Source organism: Melospiza georgiana, chromosome 3 (genome assembly GCF_028018845.1).
Source record: "Melospiza georgiana isolate bMelGeo1 chromosome 3, bMelGeo1.pri, whole genome shotgun sequence".
Taxonomy (NCBI): Eukaryota; Metazoa; Chordata; class Aves; order Passeriformes; family Passerellidae; genus Melospiza; species Melospiza georgiana.
The window spans coordinates 105,895,870-105,918,292 of record NC_080432.1 but is presented as its reverse complement, the minus strand read 5'-3'; the positions used below and the strand labels follow the sequence as shown (position 1 = coordinate 105,918,292).

At 40.0% G+C, this 22,423-nt stretch overlaps 1 protein-coding gene across 2 annotated transcripts; it reads left to right on the top strand.

The window, feature by feature from the left end:
- The first annotated feature begins 507 nt into the window (after positions 1-507).
- Positions 508-21,617, top strand: IRAK1BP1 (interleukin 1 receptor associated kinase 1 binding protein 1). Of its 2 annotated transcripts, XM_058020706.1 has the most exons (5): positions 508-768; positions 7,167-7,232; positions 7,535-7,567; positions 11,078-11,208; positions 12,219-12,500. In XM_058020706.1, exons 1-5 carry the CDS (start codon positions 508-510, stop codon positions 12,487-12,489), a joined length of 762 nt encoding a protein of 253 aa, XP_057876689.1. In that variant the 3' UTR covers positions 12,490-12,500. The 2 variants fall into 2 exon arrangements, 1 of the variants encoding a protein (XP_057876689.1); XR_009114268.1 differs by lacking the exons at positions 508-768; positions 7,167-7,232; positions 7,535-7,567; positions 12,219-12,500 and adding an exon at positions 15,902-21,617 and having other exon boundaries at positions 7,773-11,208.
- The last annotated feature ends 806 nt before the right edge of the window (positions 21,618-22,423 follow it).

Sequence of the window (22,423 nt, the reverse complement as noted above, 5' to 3'; positions counted from 1 at the left end):
TGTGGCTGACCCTGTTTGGGCCAGGGCGTGAACCCAGTGCTCCTGTCTGTGCTCGGTCACCTTCATGGCCGGGTACCACCCTCGGACACTGCCATGGCGAGCGGCGGAGGGACCTCCCAGGCAACCAGCGACAGGACAGGAGGACAGAGTCTTAAACTGCACCAGGGAGGTTTAGGCTGGACATTAGGAGGAATTTCTTCACAGAAAGGGTGATTATAAATCAGAAGGGAGTATCCAGGGAGATGGGGGAGTCACCCGGGAGGCGTTTTAGGAAAGACTGGACGTGCCAATCAGTGCCATGGTTTAATTGGCATGGTGGTGTCCGGCCATAGGTTGCACTCGGTGATCCCAGACGTCTTTTCCTTCCTTAAGGCCGCCGTGAGGACGCCGGTCCCGGCGGGAGAGGGGGCTCCGGGCCCGCGCGGCGGCGCTGGGGAGCGCGCGGGCGCTGTGACGTGGCGCCCCAGGGTTGCCATGGTGCCGTGAGGGGCCGCCATAGCCACGGCCATGGCGCCGCCCGCGCCGCCCCCCTCTCGCGTCTTCGCCGAGCTCGACCTGGCCCCGTCCCCGGAGGGACGCGTGGGGCCTGCGGCGCTGCCCGGGCGGGAGGTGCATGTGAGCGGCAGCGCGGAGCTGAGCGCCCGCCCGGACCGGGCGCGGGTGTCGCTGCGGCTCGGCAGCCGCAAGGAGGCGGCCGTGGCGGCGCGGAGCAGCGTGTCCCGCCGGCTGCAGTACATCGCGCACACCGCCCGCCTGCACGGCATCCCGGTGAGCTCCGCCGCCCGGGGCCCGCTGAGGCGCCGGGGTGTCCCCAGGGGGAAGGCGGGGGGGCAGCAGGCGGGGCTATTCCCGGTCCCAGTGCCGCTCGGCAGCCGGCGGGGTGCGGTGCCGTGCCGCCGGAGCGGCCCTGAGGAGAGGCGCCCGCGGAGCGCCTTGGTGCCGGCGGGAAGCAGGGCAGTGACGGGTTTGGAACCCTCGGAGCCTCGGGAACCGCTGGGAAAGCCTGCCTGTCTTTGGAAGGCTGCAGCCATGCCAGCCCCAGCGGAAAAGGCGGAATGGCGCTACCCGGGCTTTCCAACATGTTGCTTGTTAAGCATGTGAAAGCCGTCCTGTTCGACTCGCGCCGTGGTGGAATCGCCGTCCCTGAGGCACTTTAGAAAAGGCTGGACGTGGCTCTCAGTGCCACGGTCTATTGACATGATGGTGTTCAGTCTAAGGGTTCACTCTATGATACCAGAGGCCTTTTCCAACCTAATTCTATGATTTCTGGTGTAATACAGCATTCGCCCGTGCAGGCGAGTGAAACTGATAAAGTTGTACACAGCAGCATAACCTGTACCTGTGTGTGTGTCGGAGTAACTGTGATGACCAGAGCTTAGCAGCAAATACATACAGAGATCTTTCCTCTCCCTCTTTCTTGTTCTACTTAGTAGAGAGGTTTTTTAAAACTTGAGATATGATCAAGATAGCTGAAGTGACCTTGTGAACCCAGCTGAAGCCCCTTGTGGACCCAGAAAGTTCTTTTACCACAATGAATATTGTAGCGTCTGGAAGCAATTTTGCAACAATGAAAAAAGCATAGACTTACCTTTAAAGCTCTGTCCAAACAGTAAATGCTCCATAAGGGTGATGTTTGTCCTAACAATTGTGCTGATGATGTTTTTGGATTTCACAAAAGAGTTTTGGACAGTGTTCCACACATAGGGCTCTTAAAAACAGAAAAAAACCTTTTTATGGAACATGCAGTTGTTTTCAAAAGTTACTTCTTATTGAAGTTCCCTAGGAGGTTTGTGCCTTTTGAGTGTATTCACAGTTAAGCTAGGGGGAAAGGTAGATGATCAGGTTTGCTATGAACACCAGATTATTCAATGGAGTAAAAAGGAATTGTAGATACTGCATGATGGTACAGTGCAAGTCAGAGTTAGTAAATGCAAAGTAGAGTCAGTTACTCAGCCTAAACAGTGATGTGCCACAGTGAAATTGCATGCCCACATTTCAGATGCTGCATGCATTTGAAGATAAGTACTGGCATCAGCTTTCATTCCCAAACAAAATAGGATTTTGTGGTTTTGGTTTTTTTTAACTGTTATGCTGTCTCTGTAGTATCTATATAAATTGTTCAGGAATAAAGAAGGCAGTGAAGAAGACCACTGTGCCCCTGAAAAAGCTCATATTGCAGCTCTGGGACGAGACAACAAGGGGGTATGGAGGCCGCTTTAGGACAGGTATTGATTGTGGCTGGGTGCATGTCTGTCACAGGCAGCGTTTGTCATGGGTTTCATTGACATCAGGATGACTTGTTCAACCAAAACTGGTGCATTTTAGTGAGGGATTGCAGGTTACATGCCTTCAGTGTCTATTAAGTGAATTAACAGGAGTTCAAAGTGGTGGATTTTAAGAGGAATGGGAGAAGACAAAGCAATTCAGCATGCATTCCTTCCTATTAGTAGAGAAAATGTTAACCTTTGTACCCACCACCATGGTGAGCTATCAGATTATGGGAGATTTTTGTCCTGACTGTCACTAAATAGTTCTTCAGAGCATAGCTATATTGGAAAAGATAGTTGCAGATATTTCCCCCACAGTGAATCTGAACAACTGACTTCCAGTTTTGACTTGATACTGGTTGAATTGGGACAGCAAGGAGCGTCCAACATGTAGTGGCTGGCACACAACAAGAGCAGGCAGGGTGTGACAGAGGTGAGTGTGCTTTAGAGGGGCTGTGTGCACCACTCCAGGCTAGAAAAAAGGATTGCAAACTGAAGTATGACTTGGACAAACAAATGGCTTTATTTGCATTTATAACAGTCAGGTTCAGAAAAGTAATGTGAGCAGGCAGGCAGGGTGGAGAGTGGGCTGTTTGTACAATGTGAGAGTATTTGGTGTCTTATTATAGTTACAATAATTTCACAGTAATCTTTTTCTCTTTCGAAGATGCTGTGTGTTGGAGAATGGAAATGTTCTTTCCACTTAGTTGAGAGACTGTGAAATGCTGCTTGAGTTGTGGGTTTCTCAGTGTTAGCAAAGTGTTAGCTCTAGGGAACTCTGAGAAAAACAACATGAAGTTATTTTTTTTTCAGAGTAGTTCCCCACGGTATAATTTTTAGTGCTTTGTTTCATCCAGTTTTAAATCACTCTACTGCTGGAGCTTTTATTTGCCTTGCAGCTTTTCCACTAACAACTCTCACTGCTGGCAATTTGTTCTTTAACTGCGTTTGCTAACTTCACTTGCAGCTAATACCATTCTAGGCAACTGTAAAATTAATGTCTCTTCACAGTCTCCATATGGTTCTAGTTGTTGCAAGCTTATCTAAGGCCTCTTTAGAAATCATCTAACTATGCTATATATTTATTTTAATTAATGCACAGCACAATTTTCTTAACCCTTATTGTTGCTATAGTAGGAAGCCTGTGAGATGGGAAGTGCATAACCTTTGCAGCAGCAGGAGCTTGCATTAGCAGCTTCTCAGGAGGCCTGGGGGCAGCACCTGATTTCCATATACATTTGCACAGGATTTTAATCAGAAATAGATGCACATAGTGGCATTTATTTATAGAGTGCTGTAAGTATATGCAGCACTTCAGAACACAGAATGTGGTTTTCCCATTGATTTTACTTTCCCTGCAGCCTTCAAAGCAATCTCCCTTAATCAACCCAGCTGCTCAAAAGTAACATTTTCTTCTCTTTCTCTGGAAGCAAACAGATTTTATATTTGCCAGCTATGATTTATTTGAGGAGTGGTGTGGAGATGACACTTGTTTTCTTTAATGGCTATATCTAACTGTTGGCATTGGCACCATGTTTAAAATAACAGTGATAATATTTGTTGTACCTGTCAGTGTTGTAGAACAAAACAAACCATCTAGCAAAATATATCTGGTAGGCTCTGTGTTAGAGATTGTCTGAACTGGGATACCTCCCTTGGATTTATGTGCAATATTCTTCATATTTCAAAACTTACTCAGGAGTCACAGTTATGGATGAACATCCATACAGTCAGTTTAAAAAGGTTTTAAAGTTTGCTGACTTAGTTGCAAAATCTTCCAATGACAATATATCCCTGACTGAAGGTAAAAACCTGTGTAAGGCATCACCTTTTTTAAAGAAATATCTCCAGAGTACCCTGCATTTGCTGAGTACAAATCTGCTTTTTGTCTTTCTTGTAGTAACTGTTACATATACCTCTGTTATTTCTTCTTTAAGCAGCAGAAACTTTTTCACTATGGGTTTTGGGTTGTCATTCTGTCATCTCATGCCAAATAGACCAGACAGTGTGGGGATGAGAGGCTGGAGCACAGCTACCCAATCCCAGAAGGTGCTCCTTAACCATCTGGAGACACCATTTCCATAGTGCCAAGAACAAAAATGCCATGATCACATGGAAGAAGCTGACCCTTTTGACTGTTCAGATATCCTTCTTTTTGATAATGTAAAGTTGTACTGGACATATCAGTTCAAATGTACAAGTGGATTTTAAGAGACATTTTCAAGTGTCTCTGGATATTTTTTATTTACAGTTACACATATCAGCATACATTACCCAACAGGCTTTAGCATACATTCCTAACTATAAGTGCTTTCCCTTGCTCAGGCTTGGCTTGTGTGTCATAAAAAGGTCTCATAATTTCATTAAGTCATTAGCCAGAGCAGAACATAATTTTATGTGCAGATGGGCTGTTCTCTTAGTGTATTGTTGCATACTTGTCTCCTTGAAGTATGCTTTTGCTAACTTACCCATTATTTTTTTTCCTGTTCTCTTCTGGGGAAAAGATCAGTCATTCCTATAGCCTGCCAGTGTCATGAGGGTGAACACAATGGTCCTGTGACTAAGACATTGTTCAGAAGTATCAGATAGGAGGAAGGACTATAAAAAGTTGTGTTCAGTTGAAAAGAGTGAAAATATAAAGCAAAGCAATTTCTAGACTTGATATGCTCAATGGGATATCGACTGTCTTTTTCATTTTTGTTTATTTTAGAGTGCCTGAAGCAGTGATGTAATGCCACATAAAAAATTGGCTTTATAAGCAGAATTCACAAGTGTGATTCTGTTAAGAGTTGTTCAATGGCTTCTGGGGTGATTGAAATACCAATATTGTTGTATTGGTTTAATTATTTTTGTGATTCTTGGCCCACAGATTTAGAAAATATAGAAAGTTATTCCAGATGTCCAGAATACTTGAGGTGCAGCTTTCCCTAAGTCACAGTGAAAAGTATTTCTTCTGGGGCCATTCAATCAAACTGGTATTTCCTCAGCCAAAATATGAATAGTAGACATAAACAGTAGGGAAGAAAAATTTTTGCTTTTGAAGTAGTCTCAGTCTTGATTGCAATTTCAAATTCTGTTGTCTCCTACCTGTCTTTTCCGTATCTTTGTGTGAACACAGTCACAAACAGAAGCAAAGTATCTAACAGAAAATGTATCACAGAAGGCCACCTTGTTATGACTTCAGCAATTATTTCATCCATTTATCTTCAGTAGCACATACAGCTACTGTCACATTTGGTGGGATTAAAATTAGCTGTGAAGGAAATTTTGTAATACGTGGTGCAGAATGATCTTTCACTCCATAGTATTGATCTTGCCATAGCGCCTGGTGCCACGGGATGGCAGTGTCCTTAAATACACAGGAGCCTTGGGAGGGCACAGCCAGATTCTAAGGCTTGGATCTGCTCAGCAGGAAGGAGAACCTGTTTTAAAAAGGATTGAGGAGAGGGGACAGGGGAAAACAAATACATTTTTCCTATGTTCACAGTTGTGTTACAGCACAGCTATTTCTGTAAGATACGAGTTGTAGTAGTTTGTTTTTTTCTGTGTGGTAATTTCTATAAGATATGTGAAACCTCTGGGGAAAAATATTTCTTGGCAATTGTAATTGAATTCTAACACAAATAGTAAGATTTACCCCATCCTGTAAATTAAATGAGCTGTTGGTGCTAGACTGTCTTGATCACTCTAGCAAACCCCAGCCAAATAAAAGAAAAAATACAGCTTTTATGGACTACTGGCCCTTGCTAATCCTTGCCCTTACTAGAAGAGACTTTCTGAAAATATCTAAAAATAGGACTGTTGTGCTTAAATTTGAGCACTACCAATCAATCATGATACAAATTTTGAAATTTCAGTTTTTTGTAGACTTTTATTCAATGGTAATAAAACCATATAATATTTTAAAAGGAAAATGCTTCTCATAGTTAATATCATTTGCATAGACTTATGCATGCATGCATGCTACATGATAAACTTGAAGACTTGAGCTTCTGTAGGAAATGCTCTGACACAAAGCATCTTGAATGTCAATATTGAAGAAAATATTTCCTATGCAAATAAATCTAGTAAATAAAACTTCTTTAGTGACTGGAAGGCTGGGTATTTGCTTTACTGCCCTTCATAGGTGTTACATGCAAAGTTGCAATTAAACTGTAGGCTGTGCTTTTTTTGCTATGTTAGAGTAATTTCACAATAAATTGTTTGTTCAAACTGTTTGCTGCAGAGCAAAGTGGGTGAAAGATATGTGACTGTTAGACCAGTACAAGCTGGTCAAATATTCACATGTAACTGCAGTTATTCTGTATCTTCCTGAGTTCAGTACCTTATTTATGTGTCCTACAGGATTTGCTGGTGCTCTGTGCAGCCATTGTGTTGACCAGTGGAGCTGCTGTTGATGCCGAGGCATCACTGGTGGAACAGCCTTTTTCAAGGGTTACCATTATGCCAGAATAATAGCTGTTCAATCTTTGTTCATATCACCTTGCTACAAGCTGCTGCTGCTGCTAAAATATCTTAAAATAGGGGCCTAAAAAGCACTTCTCACATACTAACTTTCTAAAAGCAATTGAAGCTTCTAGATTTCTTGTACCAGGTGAATTTACAGTTACACACACAGCTTCTACCTAGCAGCTACTTTTATGACCTAATTGTTCTCTTCAAGGGAATAGCAGCAAAATCCCATTATAGAGCTACTGTATAATTGATTTAGAATAATTTAAGAAATCTTTAACATCCAGCTAGTTTTTAACTGAAGATATTTGCATGGAAAATTCAAAATTTCTGTTTCAAAGTCATGAGTAATATACCAAAACAGTTCAGCTTTTATAGGACACCATGTAGATACAGCAGATCCTTAATTTCTGTCTTTTAAGGTTGTATTCCTCTACTTTGTTTTAGGAAGAAAATATGACTGTAACAGAAGATTTTAGTAGAGTAGAAAATACTTACCAAATGGAAGCAGAGGTATGTATTCAACCTAACCAAAAATAAAAATAAAATTAAAAAGTAAGTGTGTCAAGGACCTATAAAAATTTGCAGACTATCTTTACTCAGACCAAGGAACATAACGGCAGCATAGTCCAAAAAAGCTATTTAAGGACTGCAGTTTATAGCAGAGTTCAGCTGCAGTCTTCTGTTGTGCTGAACTTGTTTTCTTCTCAGATGAATGTGTGCTTTTTAAATGTTACCTGATGCTACAGACTGGCATATTTGGTTCTGGGGCAGTGTGAGCAAACCAACAATTCTGAACTTTCCTTCACCTATAGCCCTTCCTGCCCTCTGCTTCTTGCAAGGAGTTGGTGAGTTCAGAAAGCTGCCCCAGTTAATAACCTTTTTTTCCCCCAGCTCAGCTTTCTTTTTTTTTTTTTTTTTCATTATTTTAGCTCCTTGAACTGGGAGCAAATGCAAGATCTGCTTAGGCCACAGTTGCAGAGCACCTGGATTTTGGTCTGTTCTGTACAACTCTGCCATCAGCTTGCTCTAAGTAAAGTAAAGGTAATTGTTTCCTGGGTAATTGGCTCAGAATTTTGTAGGTAAAAAGTGCTCTGTGAAATGCAGATATTATGGGAACAATCCCATTTACTTCAGTATCTGCTAAGGGAAGTATATATTTGCACATTCATGCCATAGTAGGAAATAAATGCTGTGCTTGAAACATTCACTGAGGGAAATTGTGTGTTTAGCTAATGTATTTTTTAGACCATAAAACTTTAATCACTACCCAGCAAGTTTAGAGATCCTTACAAAGTAAACCTGGAAGCCTGCAATAAAATGATAGCTGGTTTATAGAGCTGTGGTTTAGAGTCCTCTTAAACAAGTTCAGCCTCCTTAGTTTGCTTGCTTTAAGGCATATTCTTATCTAAATAACACCAATAAATACAGAAATGATTGAGAATTTGGAGAACAAAAGTTGGATTTTAAAATGAGTCTTAAGATACTTAAATGGTGTGCATTCATGTTCTGAATGACTTCAGCTTCATCATGGAGACACATACTACCCTGAGAGCTTAAATCACCATGTTTTTTAGATGACCTGTACTTAAAAATTAATAAACCCCCTATTATTAATTATTGAATTATATGAATTATTGTTTATGCTACAGACAAGCTTAGGCTTACAACTTCAGTCTTAAGTGGTAACTTAACCAATTATCTGTCTTCTGCTATTAGTTTTTATACAGCAACGATTATATGTGGAAGGCTGATTACTTCGATTTAGTGTTGATTTGTGAGCAGCTTGGACCAGCTGTAATTGCTGTTGCAAAGTTATGTGGTTGCCTGGGACCCTGGGGGTTGGAACTGGAAGAACCCATGCCCAGTGCTGCTGTTTAGGCTGCCCTGCACACTGAGGTAGCAGTGTGGCCACTCTTCATGCAGAGATCAGTCTCTCCTTGCTTCTCCCTTTATGAATATCCTTGTTTCATTAGTGCAGCTTCATAAACCAGTGAGGGTGCATTGACAGGCCTGTGTGCCTACTTTAGCAACATGAATGAATTTAAAACTCACTTCCACTCACTTCTCTGTTAGAGTTTGCCATTATATCTGTGTTACATGTAAAGTCTTGGACATCCTGTTTTACTTCATTCTGTGAACTCTTCATCATTTGTCTCCTGTAAAGAATTTTTAGAAGACTGAAAAATTCCCAGGCATGTAGCTATTTAAAAGTATAATGAAGAATTCAAGATATTCTTTCAACTGTAAGGAGATAATTTTAATTCATGCTATAATAAAGGAAAATATTCAGAAGAATAAAGTTGTGTATAAGATCACAAAGCTTTATAATATCTTTATCATAATAGTTCATTTATTGCATGACATTCTCATGGGAGGAAGATTATGTTGGTTTTGTGCATTTCTTAATATGCTCACCTCCTTATAAACCATAACTTGTTGTCATTTGCAGCCTTTTCCAAACCTGGGAAAGTCTCTAATAGTTTTGCATAGCTTCTTGTTACCTTTTAATCTTAATAACTGACAAAGTTAAAACATTTATTTGCATTTTAATGTTGAAGTATTCTCTGTAATTGTTAGTGGAATGTATTAGATGTAGCTCTAAATGAAAATTTTTATTTTTATTTTTTTTAGGAGGGGGAAACAGCAAAATCAGCTGTTGGTCAGTTGTTTTCTGCTTCTGAGGGTACCTGATCAAGTGCTTTTTTTTTAACAGTAAAGTTCCTGAGTGCCCAGAAGTGCCCCAATCTGAGCAATTTATCTCCTGCTTAAGACCCATAGTTCTTTTGTTTCATCACTTTTTTTGTTTCATCCCCTAGAAGGAACAAATCTTGTAAATGCTGATGGCAATCTGGAAAACACTATGACAGTCCTCATAGTGAGACTTTACACAAAATACAGCTATGACGGTTTCCTGGCAAAACATCACAGGGGGATGTGTGCTTTTTATATGTATGGCAAGAACTCCCACTGGAGAAAAAACTGTAGGTGCAGCCTCATCTTCAGTCTCTGTTCAATTGACACTGCCCCTTTCAGAGCCACTGAACCAGTGCAAGGATCCAAGCCAGGATAAGGTTCAGGTACTACACCAAAAGGCTGTCAAGGTAACAAGATGGGAGCATTAATTACTTTTTACCTTACTGTGCATATGAAGTAGCTCCCTCCTCCCTCACTGAGAGGCTCAGCTTCTGTGAATTATCTCATTGTGCACAAGGTAAATAAATCTCTGGTATGCACACAGGAAGGTGCTGCAGTGCTGCTGATGTGCTGTAACTGGGATTTCTGTGTCATATCCCTTCACTGGGGTAGAGTGATGCATAGACTGCAGCAGCCATGGGGGCAGCTGTACGTCCCACGTGTTGGCAGTAGAATTTTCCTAACTGCACTGTTTTTCTTCCACTCCTGTGGAAGCTGTATTAATATCCAAAAAGAAGGGAATTTGGAATAATAGAGAAGGTGAACCTGACTCATGGTGGGAGCACTGTACTGGAAGTGAAGATGAAGCTTTAGGTTTTTTTTTTTTTAAAGTTAGGGATCCAGGATTTCTGGTTCTGAATGCTGTATCAGCTCAGTGTCATTGCTTCAGCCCTGGCAGCTGTGCTTTGCCACAGAGAAGAGCTGGCTTCTGCCTGGCAAGTTGCTGCCTGGCTGGACTTTGCACCAGGAAAACTGTTGGGCTCTGGATGCAGGGCTGATAGTGATTGCTGCTTCACAGCATTTGGGAAGGACCTCAATTCCTAGTGCATCTTCATTTAATGCTTCTTACAGCCAGAGCCTGTTGGGTGTTTAAATTGTTTTAAATCCAAGTCTGAAGTGCCCAGTTCCCTCTCAGCGCTGCAGTGAGTCTGTTCAGACAACACAGGATTTGGAGCCCACTGCAAGGTGAACTGGGCTCAGTCTAGCTTAATCTCATAGCTGAGGTTTCTTTAATCTAATGCTTGGAATTAAAATGTATTTTTCCTTCATGCACAGTGTTTTCCACATAATTTTGTATGAGCTTCTGCATAATTAACATCCAGCAATCTAAGAAGGGACGAACCAGGATGCATCTAGTCATGTGCACCATAGCACATTCATTCTTCAGATTGTTTGCATACCAAGAATTCTGCATTTCCTCTGGAAGGGATTTCTTAATCCTCAGTTTTAAGCTATTTAAGAACTTCTTTCTGTTACAAACAATGCTAGTTTCTAGGGCTATATAAAAGTCTCATAAGTTCATAAATGTTGGAGTTGTGTATGGCACTAGTGTGTTTAGTTATCTTGTAGATGTCTGGCCTTACACTGATTTAAATGAAAGTGTTGAGTCATAGTGGAAAATGAAAATATTACTCATGTGATGTCTGTTCACTCACTCCCAGGTCTGTATCATATTCAGTGATTTTGGAAAAATGCAGAATGTTTGCAATCTACTCATTGAAAAGTTAGGAACTTCTGTTACCATCAATCCACCTCATTTCTACCATACACCAGAAGCCATAGACTCACTTCGGTAAGTTCTCTCACGTGCCAAAAGTCTTACAGCCTCAGTTAATATGAATACATAATTTATGCTGTTTGCAATGGGAGCAAGTAGTTTCCTTCACACCTATGAATATTTATGTTAGAGATTTCAGTATTTAATATAACTTAAAAGTTAATGTTGTTCAGCCTAGAAGGTAGAATTTGTTCTTGTCCCTGTGCAAAAGCAGAATGTAATAAAAGTTATTTTCCCACTGATTTCCACTGGAGTATAATCTGCTGGGAATCTTAGATCAACAGAATTTGTCTCTGATTACATCATCATGTGTAGATTTCATTTGTATTCATTCATGAGGGTGCAAGTGTGTTACCAGGTGTTGATAATTTTAAGTACCTTTGCCAATTCCCATTACTGTTAGCTGACATGATCTGGAAAGAACCATGTGTGGCACTTCTCAGCATCAAAATATGCTGCCCTGAAGCTCACAATCTTGATCTGTTTTAAGCATTGACTGTTCAGTCCAGGCTTCTCTCACTAAATGGGAGGGACAGAAGGAAGTTTAGTCTTGGTTGGGGTTTTGCCTCTTGTAAGAAAAGAACTGCCTGGTCCAAGCAGCAGGCTTAATTAGCTGCTGTTAAAGGTTCCAGAGATGCCAAAAGTGAATGCCAGAGGTACCTACAGGAGATGAGGAAATATGGCCAGTGACTTTAAGCAGGTGCTAATATACCTTGCCGCTGAGCCACCGAAATGCCTGGAGCAAGGGTTGAACTCTTGCTCGACTCAGCGTGGATGCCTGCAGCGTGCAGGTGTTAGAAATGCTCGATGTCATCAGAATTAGTGAGGATGCTGACATTTCCTCCGCACACGCTCCCCTCAATACCCAAGCTGTGGCTCAGAAGCTGGGGGAAGGTGATGTAGGTGATGTGCCTTAGCATCTCTGCAGTTACAAAACCTGCGACGCTAAAAACAAAAAGCTTGGTGGGAGCACCGGTACCTCAGTTGATCCTGCTTGTTATTGTGCTGCTGCTTCCACCTCTCAGCCGCCAAGTGTGCGTCACTGCCGTGGGAAACACGCGCCGCAAGGCCCAGGAAGTCTGTCAGCTCTTTGGCCAGGCATTGGGAAAGCCTTTATTGATAAAAGAAGAGGAAACCAAAGAATGGGGAGGCCACATAGACACTCATCTGTCACTCTCTGCTGATTCACAGACTCTGCAAGAAAAAATCCAAAATGCTACTGCTTATGCATCTTGTAGAGTGTTTGCTGTGTTTGAGATAAAGGGAAAAGAAAACAGAAGAAGCAAATTGCCCTAGAAACCTTCAAATCCTACACATCTTAATAAAATTTTTATGCTTACTTGTGATTTTTGATGGTTTTTTACTTCACTCTTGTGGTAAGTCTATCCCCTAAAATTAAGGTTACAGTTAATTCTTGAAGTACAATTCACAACTGCTTTTTTTTTTCCTGGCCTATTGAAGTGAAGGGGAGACGACCATCCTTTAATGCATCGAACTCGGATTTATTGATTGATCAGCCACTTTATATAATAGTGTTAATTAACTTCATGCATATTACAAAATCCAAGATCCCGATAGGCTAACAGAGCCTCTAACCACTCCTTTTGTTTTACAATACCTATAATTGTTTATTAAAAACAGAACCAGTGTTCCCACTGCGATATGAAAGGTTCCCAAAACTTCCATATCTGTTCCCAGGGTGCCATCTTTTCCCAGAGAGCGTGTTTTGCTAGTTATGGGAAGACTGTCTGAGAACCTTATTGTTTATAAAGTGATACATGAGAGAGCCTAATTGTTTATAGAAATCAGCCTGGGAACTGCTTTTGGAACTGCTTTGCAACTACCTTTTATTGTTCTCTCAACTGTATGCCTTTATGGCCTTTTTCTTTAAGCCATGCTTGAACTAAACTCTCCACACTGGCCCTTGTAATACAGCAAGATATTTGATGTGCCAAACGTTTGGCACACCTGGCTGAAACTGTGCTATATCTGAAACTATGTATACCTTTCCTCCCAAAACTGGAAGGAAGTTAATCTCCATTACTAAGTCATGACAAACTGAGCATGCATTGTGTTCACTTCTGACAAAAGTGAGTGTCCAACATAAAGCCTGCTTAGGAATGTTTTATTTCATCATAGGAAAAAAAATATACATTTTATCCTGGTGCCTGTTTGCTCAGTTTTCAAAAGGACATCTGTTATCTGGGTGTACATTACATGTACAGACACTGAAGTACTCAGTCATGAGGGTAGAGTTTTTTCAGCCATGGCTGCATAATGTATTTTGATCCATCATATCCACTGAAGTAGGTTTCCATATCAGGGTGATACACCTGAGAAAAAAATATTTCAAGTTGAAGAAGCATTAGAATTGGCAATAAATATAAACTGATACTTAAATGAAGTATTGAAGTTACTACATTGTTTGAAAAGTCCTGATGAGTTTTATGTACATAGAGGTACTTTCAATGGCATTTTCTGTGTACCATAACTGAATTTCTGTCATCAGAATAGCAACTCTCTCCAAGTACTTTACAAATGTTGAACAGATCTCATGAGATGTTACAAGCTAGATTTACACCAGCATTAGTGTTTAAAATCAGCACTGTTTCTTACTGAAGTAGTTCCCACTTGTGTTGCTCTAACTTGTGAACCTCTAACATTTGTTAGAGGTATTTGGTATTTCTTTTAGCTGGATCAGTTATCTAATCCAATGAGGCAGCGAGAACAGTAAAGAAGTGGTGGGGGAAATGGTGAAGACAGACCCAGGTGATGACCTTAGGTCCAATATGAAGATGCAAACCCACCAGGGACAATCCAAGCCTTGTCTTGGTGCAGGAAGCCCACAGTGAGTGGCTCAGAACTGTCAGCTGGGAAAGGGTCATGACAAGTCTAAGCATTTTCTGATCTCTCAACTCTTCAAGAAATTACTGTGCCTATCAGGCTGTACAAAAGGCTGAGTGAGGGCAATCCACAGACCTTTTGAACCTGAGGCATGACTCACCATCTGTTAATAATCTCAGCTAGACAACTTTGAAATACCTGGTTTTGTGAGCTTGTTACCAATAGTTTCTCCAATAATCTTTGTGGAGAATTAACCTGCCACGTGGGTGAATAAAGCAATTTGATACCGTAAAAGCTAATTCCACAAGGTAAATATTTAAGATGAAGTATCTGTTTCTCCTGATGGAATACAAAGGAAACTGAAGGTAGCCAGCTAACTGGCATAGTGGAAGGTACATTTTTAGACAGTGTGGGCAGAATACAGTTTTAAATATTTATGATACTCATCTGGAACAGCATAGTTTCTGCTCCTAAATTCAGGCATGTTGGCATATTCTATATTACAATTGGTGACTAAACCAGAATGGTCTGAACTAAGGCTTCTCCCAAAAAAAAGAGGTGATTGTGTCACACTGTGCTTGAGAGGGGTCCTTTATGTGCAGCAGCACAGTTTTGAGAGAGAGCATGGAGAGCCTTCAGGCCAGTCTGATTTACACAATTCCTTTGGGAAGTTTTCCCAAAAGGCAGAGGAATGTGCCAATTTTAATCTGCTCTGACTAGATCAGGTGTCTTCTGTTAAGTGAATGGTTCATCTGCTTGCTGCTGTTTTAAATACAGACCCTGCCACTGTCCACAGAGAAGGCATCCACAGCAGCATAGGGGTCCCTTGCAAAAAGCCACCTGTATGTATCTTGCATGCCTGAAGGCTGTTTTCTGGCTCAGAGTCTCAGACTAGTCTAAAACTCAAGTGTGCATTGCATAAGCCAGGAATCAAAAGCTACTTCAACCCTGATATACAAAACAGAATTTTTGGCTCCCGAAGAATTTTACAGTTAAGAAAGAAGACATTCTTCAGTCTGGGCAGCAGCTGAGCAGGAGCTGTTTGAAATGGAGATTTTTCAGAGTAGAATTGAGAAACCAGCATACTTTACTAGATCCTCAGAAATCACAAAAGCCTGTGCCTGCAACAGCCTATATATCATGGAAATCAAGTTGCTCAAACACTTACAAACCTCAGCAGTTGGATACTTTAAAGTGGGTACTCCCCACTTCAAAGTGAGTTTGGTCATTTTTCAACTTCAAAAACCCATGCTTGAAAGTACAGCAGTAATTTGTTTATCTGCTTTCTCTATTAGTTTTCTCTAGCTTTGCCTCCTAGCTGGTATTTATTAAGCCAAAGGTCAGCCAACTTTTAAACATACAGGATAACAATCAAGTTGCAACTGAATAAAAATAAATACTACCTCTAATCCCATAATAACTGTTATCTCTTCCTCAGAAACATAAGCTGTAGATTTGCCAAATCCATTTGCTTTGTTAATTAGAATTCGATAGTGAGGAGTATCTTTTAGATCCTGTAAAAATAGAAAGAAAATAAATAGCTTCAAAGAGAGATGATGACTAAAGATTACCTATTATAATCAGTGAACTTTCAGTGGGCTTACAGAACCTAAATCCCCTTGAGATACATGTATGTATATATATATGTGTGTGTGTGTGTGTGTGAGTATATATATATATATACAGCCAGTTCATTTTGATTTTACCAATGTCAGAATTAAATATAAAGCAATCAGAACTGCAACACACGAAGTTCTTGGGATATCTGAAACATTTTTTAGGAATCAAGAGTTTAATTAACCTTTTTTTCCCACAGACTTTGCAAGAAACAAGATTTACAATATCCTTGCTTTTTTGTACATAGGCCCAATGACGATCTGCTACCACCCTTTTTCCTTCACAAGTGACAATGAAACTCCAAGAGGAGAAGAGACAAGTTCAGAACATAATGCTACCTCCAACAACCACGGTCCCTGGAAAGAGCTAAGGCAGCTTCTTTGTGTGTATATACATGAATCTTCCAACAAAGAAGTACCTATGAAAACAAATCCTGGGCCAGGGAATATGGGCCATGATATTCGCTGCTGTCCATAATTCCTGCCCAAAGTAACCCACAATCTAAACTCAAAAAAGTGATGGATGAATACAGATGGAGTTTATGAAGCAATCAGTATCGATCAATGAACAGGCAGTGGCCTCTGCTCAGTGATTTCATGAAGATCTGGAAGTCAGAGGAAGGCTAGGAAAAGTTGGGCTGAAAACCCGGCCGATGTTTTGAGGGATTTACAAGGACCAAGTTCAGTAAGCTGCAGCCTAAAGGTCAGAAGGCATTTTGCTAAGTGCTTGTGACATGATAGGCAAAGGCAATTAAACCTCAAAACCAGCAAAAGATGCTTGCCATTGCTCTTGAAATTAAAAACAATAAAAATGAACACAAGGCTGGGACAGCAGAACTGTGTAAGGTACATAAAAAGAATCAATGTCTGCTGAGAAATTCTTGGAGGTTCAGCTGGTGATAACAGTACTGAGGGGAGGAAAGAAAGCAAGGATGCAGGTGTTTTAGAAGCCAAAGATGAGGGACAGTTGGATAAAAACTACATCAGGGAAGGAACCAAATGCACAAAATGGGACAATGTCAGTTCCCAGCTGAACATGAATTTTCTGCTATAGGCAAAGATTTTCGTGTTTTCCTCATTTTCACTCCTCTGACTTAAAAATTAGTGTCTTCCTGCCACTTAAGCAGCATGTCAGTGGCATGCAGAGTATGCAGCACTGCATTACCAGATTAGCACTGTTAACAAAGGTTTAGCATCAGATTTTCAAATACAAGGACTTAAGCAAAAGAAATTTAAAGGCTTCAAGAATTCTAACAAAAATGTGTTTTTAAATAGATTTACACTCCCAGTAACCAGATCCTCAAAAACATTGCTTTTTCACTGAAACTGATTAAACACAGAGGATTACTTGCATTTCTTAAGTGCAGTGAAGATTCCACCAATTATGGATAACCAGATAAAGGACTTAACAGCTTCTCAATTTTAGTGACATGGCAGGAGAAATCCATTCAGACATCATAGGTTGACACTGTTATTTCAAATAAAACAATGTGTATAAAAAGTGAGTAGTTATAATTTGAGATATGTCCACTGCCCTGACCAGCAAAGCTTAGCCACTCAGTGGTGTAAAAGCCAAGCTCTACTGGGACCACAGTGCAGAAGCAGCAAAGGTACCACTCAGCTGCACAGGTGATGCAGAACTCTGGAGTATTTCCCACTAGGATGGCAGGAAGTTGGTCTGCAACAGTGTTTCTGAGGGTATTTTAACCTGAGTTATTCTGTGTATATATTAATAAAGCAAGAGTTTAGTACATTCAGACCTGTTTTGCTGGAGGATATCTGGGTTGTAGTTGTTCTTCTGGAGTGTTAACTTTTACATCCCATCCAACAATGACTCCTGAGTAGCCAAATCTTCTGTGAATTATTACCTGGCCCACACGGAATTTAATATATTCAGGCTTTGGACTGTGAACATGAGCTGATTCTAATTTAACAAAGAAAGAGACTTAGCAAGGATAAAAGTTTGGTCAGCTATATTAAGTATTTTAACAGAAATTATTCTGACTTCTACATGAAGAGAACTGATAATTAGATTAATAGGGGAATTAAAGAAGAACAGGTGCTTTGTTTGTTTCCTCCCAGAATATTAATTACTATAATTTACAGAGGAACATCCACTAAGAAACTTTTCTATTTGTATGCATTTGATATTACATAGGGATTTTAACAGAGTTTTAGAAAGCATTAACAGGTGTGTGCATTGACAGTTACTTAAGCCTTACATACAGTATTTTACGGTGCTGACTTGGGGTAACTTATTGTGACATTATTTTTTGCCAGTTTAGGTCACAGAATTCTTCTATTCAGTCTGATTAGGGACTTTTTTCCAGGAATAAAGTGGTCAGCTATTTCTTTTTTCTTCCTTCAAAATACATACACTGAGGTATTCAGTAAAATACATACATATAGTTACATCATATTGATACTATTACACGACACAGGGAAGAGGCCTTGGATTTTATGTTTACTGTTTTGTTTACTGAATATTATCAATCATGTTTAGAGACATGAAAAAAGGAAAACAGTATGCCATTTACAAATTAAGTTTAAAAATCCACTATAGAAGCCTTGTAGACAACATCATAAATAAATTATGAAATTGCAAAAACTTCAATACCTGCAAGATAAGAACGGGGTTTTACTTCATTGGCACCGCTTTTAGCTTTGTTCTCTCCATAGTACCAATTCCTAAAATGTAAAATTAATAGCTCAACATACAAACAAGTTCTTTAGAAGCTGAGTTTTAATAATAATCAGAAGGTTAATTATCCTGAGTGGGATACTGCAAAGCCTTTGATACAAACTTCTTTACAATTTGAAGCCTGCATGAATTTTACATAAAAACACTTTTAAGGAATACACAAGAAAAAGGAATTTGTTCCAACAGGAAAAAAAGAGTATGAATCTCATTTCTTTGAATATGTTACTCTACAGTTGCATTAGAATTTTTATATCAGAGGAAACTCACTAATTTTATAGAGGTGAGCAAACACTGCTCTGCAGTGTGATTCTTCAGTATCTTTTATGAAGTTTTTTAAAATTGGTTTATACTGGTATGGACAAGGTGTCTGGCAATGAGTCCCTGCCTAAGGCTGCAGCAAGTGTAGCTTTTCCTTCTGCACTAGACTGAATTTCATCTGAATGTAAAAGGTGGGCAGCAGGAGATGGACATGTTTAGAAAGGGGAAATGGCTAACATTTTTCATTGCTATAGTGAAAAAGAGAAAGTGTAAAAAAACAATGAGAATATGGAACATTTCCTTCTGCTGGCAATGTAACAGCAGCAGTCTATGAACAGAGGAGTTTGGGTAACATTCTGCATCCATACCAGCCAGCAAACCATTGGTGCCAAAGAACCACAGGTTGGCCTAGTCTCCTTCCTCTTTGATGGTGCCTTTCAGTCTTACTCCCTTCACCCTGCTTGCAGGAAAATGAGAGCAGGTTCCTGTGCAAACAATGTTTTTTACAAAAGTTTTGGTTTAGCTCAAATGTATAGAAAGACTTAAGGCTGACAAGTACCTCTTAACAGAAAGAGGAGTGGGCAAAGTTAAAACAGCAGCTAATATAAGTCTCAAATGACATTATTTTTAGAATAGCAAATTCTTTATAAAATATTCAGAAGACACAGACAATATACTCTACACAAAATATATACAAATAATCCAACTATATACAAATAATCAATGTATCATTGCATCTTTGCAGGCTTTATTTTAGATATGCATGGAGCTTTCCATGAAGTTGAGAAGCAATTTATGGTGAACCTTAGAAGAGCACAGTTTTTGATTCCATTCACAGACCATTCCCCTAGCTTTTGCTGGAAGCAAAACTAAGTCAGGATCCTCCACAGTTCAGAGGACTTGACACCATTGATTATTGTACATGGATCAAGAATAAAGGACATTTGAAGGTCCATACAAAGTAAAACCTTTGGAGTATTTCTACTCCATGAATTAAATCTCACAAATAGGGCTGTCAACAAACCAAAAGAAGTCCATGAAGTCTTCTTAAATTAAAATGGTGTGTATGTATGAATGGACAGAATTTTACTTTTTCTAGACCAATCACTGTTATATGACCAATAATCAAAATTTCACTACTTAGCGCACAGATTTTCTGTCTGTGATTCCTAATTCAGATTTTGAACTTGAACTACAATATAGAGCATAAGATATCCATCCAATGCTAAAGCATCTGATGTGGCTAATTGTTCTGCCTTCAGAGTCAGATAAATTGGAGGATAACATGTACAGAATTACTGCATGAGTTACGTTTAGTTTCACATGGAGTTCAGTTTTGATGTTTGTGTAGAAAGTTCCAGATGAGTCTCAGAAGCAAATGAGAGATATTTCCCCTTTGTCCCTTACTTCCCCCATAGCACACCTTCCTGCTCAGAGCAGACCATGGCTGAAATCTCCTTGGTGCAGACTGTAACACCCTACCTTGTCTTTGAGAGCCACAGCTTTAAACGATCTGCCCACGCATCCAGACTCAAGTAAGATCTTGTTGAGATGCTCCAAGAGGCAATTATCCTTTAGGAGTAAAAATGGTCATAATATTGTTTTTAAAACCTTCTCTAGTATTCTTATATAGATTTTTAATATTTAAGCTTTGAAGTTTCACTTCTGTAGCAAAGAGAAAGAAGGGGTCAGTGACCGTGAACAATTTCTCCTCAAGATTAATATCAACACTGAAAATGAATATTCTTTCAGTCATCACTTTTACCAGTAAACCATATGTAAATTTTGGAAAATACCATTTTTCATTACAAGATTGTTTGCTTTCTTCCTGTACTTGGACCATAGGAATTGTTAAATTACATTCTGATTGTGCAGCTTCAACTGTTACTCAAGAATAGAGAGCATGAGATATTTTTTAATGGTGTACATAATCAAAATACTATTAAAAAAGCCTACAGGTTTTTGCATAAATCTAAATAATAAGTAGTTGACTCATTCCATGAGGCCTGAAAATTATTTCACTCTGGGTCTTTATGCATAAACCAAGCTTAGTTTTCTTTTCTTCAGACCAATCTTTTGCTCTTCCTGCTTCATGCACTGGAATTCCACAGATGCACCACACAGCCAGTGCACTGCACAGGCCACATGTACAACTGAGTCTCTCTTTGCATGGTTCATTTCAAGATACCAGTGTTTGCCAATGGACACCACCATCAAAAATTTGGATCTGATGTAATAATCTCCACTTTTTCTTTGGAGATATGTGTGGGATTCTGCCAATACACTTCTTAAGTCATAGACGAAATGGCACTCCTTACTTAGCTCTTATCATTGTCCCTGCCGTAGGTAATTTACTGTGAGTGAATTTTGTTGGTTAAGAGTCTGTACTGAGTCATACTATGCAAGAAAATATTTTATAACAGTAAATGTCAAAAGGTGATGGAAAATCAGAATTAATGTTACTTAATCAATCACTTAATTTTCATCTTTTGAAAGGGACATAACCCTTAGTAACGTACATCGGAATGTCACAAAAAAGAATGAGGTTAAGGCACTCATGCAGATTAATAAGATTTATATGTGAAGAAATCAACAATTGCTGTTTGAATTTTGAAACTAAATACAGTCATATTAAGCCATAAAAATGCCTGAGGTGTGATTTAAATGTTGGTTTTGTATAGGAATAGCCAATCCACCCACACTTCAGCTTCCAGGACAAAGTGTCATTGGGGATGAGGGAGAGAACTCTCTTACAAATAAACCCAGTAGGGAAGGGCAGTCTTACAACCTTCCTGTCATTTGGATGCGCTCGGCAGAGTCCGTTCCGTACCACTGAGATATGAAATACTGTGCAGGAAGAGCAAAGAGCAGCATGGAAATCTGCAGAGCTGCAGCTGCATTGATGTGAGGCATCCCAACAGGAAGTTTTGGCAAAGACACTTCACTGCTCCCTGCTCTGAAAAGAGGAAGAGAAAAATTTTAAAAAGAGATAAAATAAGTAGCTGCAAGCTACTTAAAAGTTTCCTTCAGGTTGCTTTGCTGGTTCACAATATTATGTACAATCTGTACTCAGGCATTTTGGCTACAGCTGGAGCACACTTAATTTAGGCCACTTTAACTCTATTAAATTTCATGGTACTTACAAAAGCTAATAGAAGACTAAAGTACACAAGACAGAAAAACCTGCTTTTAAGATTTATACAGGCAACTCTTTTGTCTGTAAACAGAGGGGGGGGGAAAGAAAAGAGGAACTGGGAATGTGTATGGTTGTCCAATTTGCAGTAAAAAGCTGCTGTCCGTGAACCAAATTATTTGTGCTGCTTTGTCATCTGATTGAGTGCATTAAACATGTCTGGCATACCAGATTGATGGCCTCAAAAATAATCTGTTTGCATTCAGTGGTAATTGCACATCTGACAGAACTAAGGGGTTTTTCTTTCAGGCTGAAGGCACTTACAGCACTGTACCAGGCTGATAATGTGCCACAGTCCCACCACTAGATTAGAAAAGGATTTGACATCGCCTTTCATTCCCATAAGCACCTGAAACACCATACCAGTGCATATTCATGGCTCTTCCCTCCTTCCCCAAACCATCAAGATATTCACCTTCACCTGAGGACTGTCTTTACATCTGGTAGGCTTTTTCAAATCAGAACTAAGACATGCTGAAATTTGAGACTTGTGTCTTCTACGCAGGTGTTCTCAGAGTACCCGGTTTACTGCAGCATTCACCCACTCTGTTCTCCAGGAGCAGCTGGTGCAGCTCCTGCTCTCTCCTGGAGTGGAATACTCAGCCCACAAGCAGAAGA

Excerpts from the sequence above, each read along its gene's own strand:
- IRAK1BP1 (XM_058020706.1), top strand. The coding sequence starts at position 508 with ATGGCGCCGCCCGCGCCGCCCCCCTCTCGCGTCTTCGCCGAGCTCGAC. Across the intron at positions 7,233-7,534 it reads CTTACCAAATGGAAGCAGAG|CCCTTCCTGCCCTCTGCTTC; the intron begins GTATGTATTCAA and ends CTTCACCTATAG. Across the intron at positions 11,209-12,218 it reads GAAGCCATAGACTCACTTCG|CCGCCAAGTGTGCGTCACTG; the intron begins GTAAGTTCTCTC and ends TCCACCTCTCAG.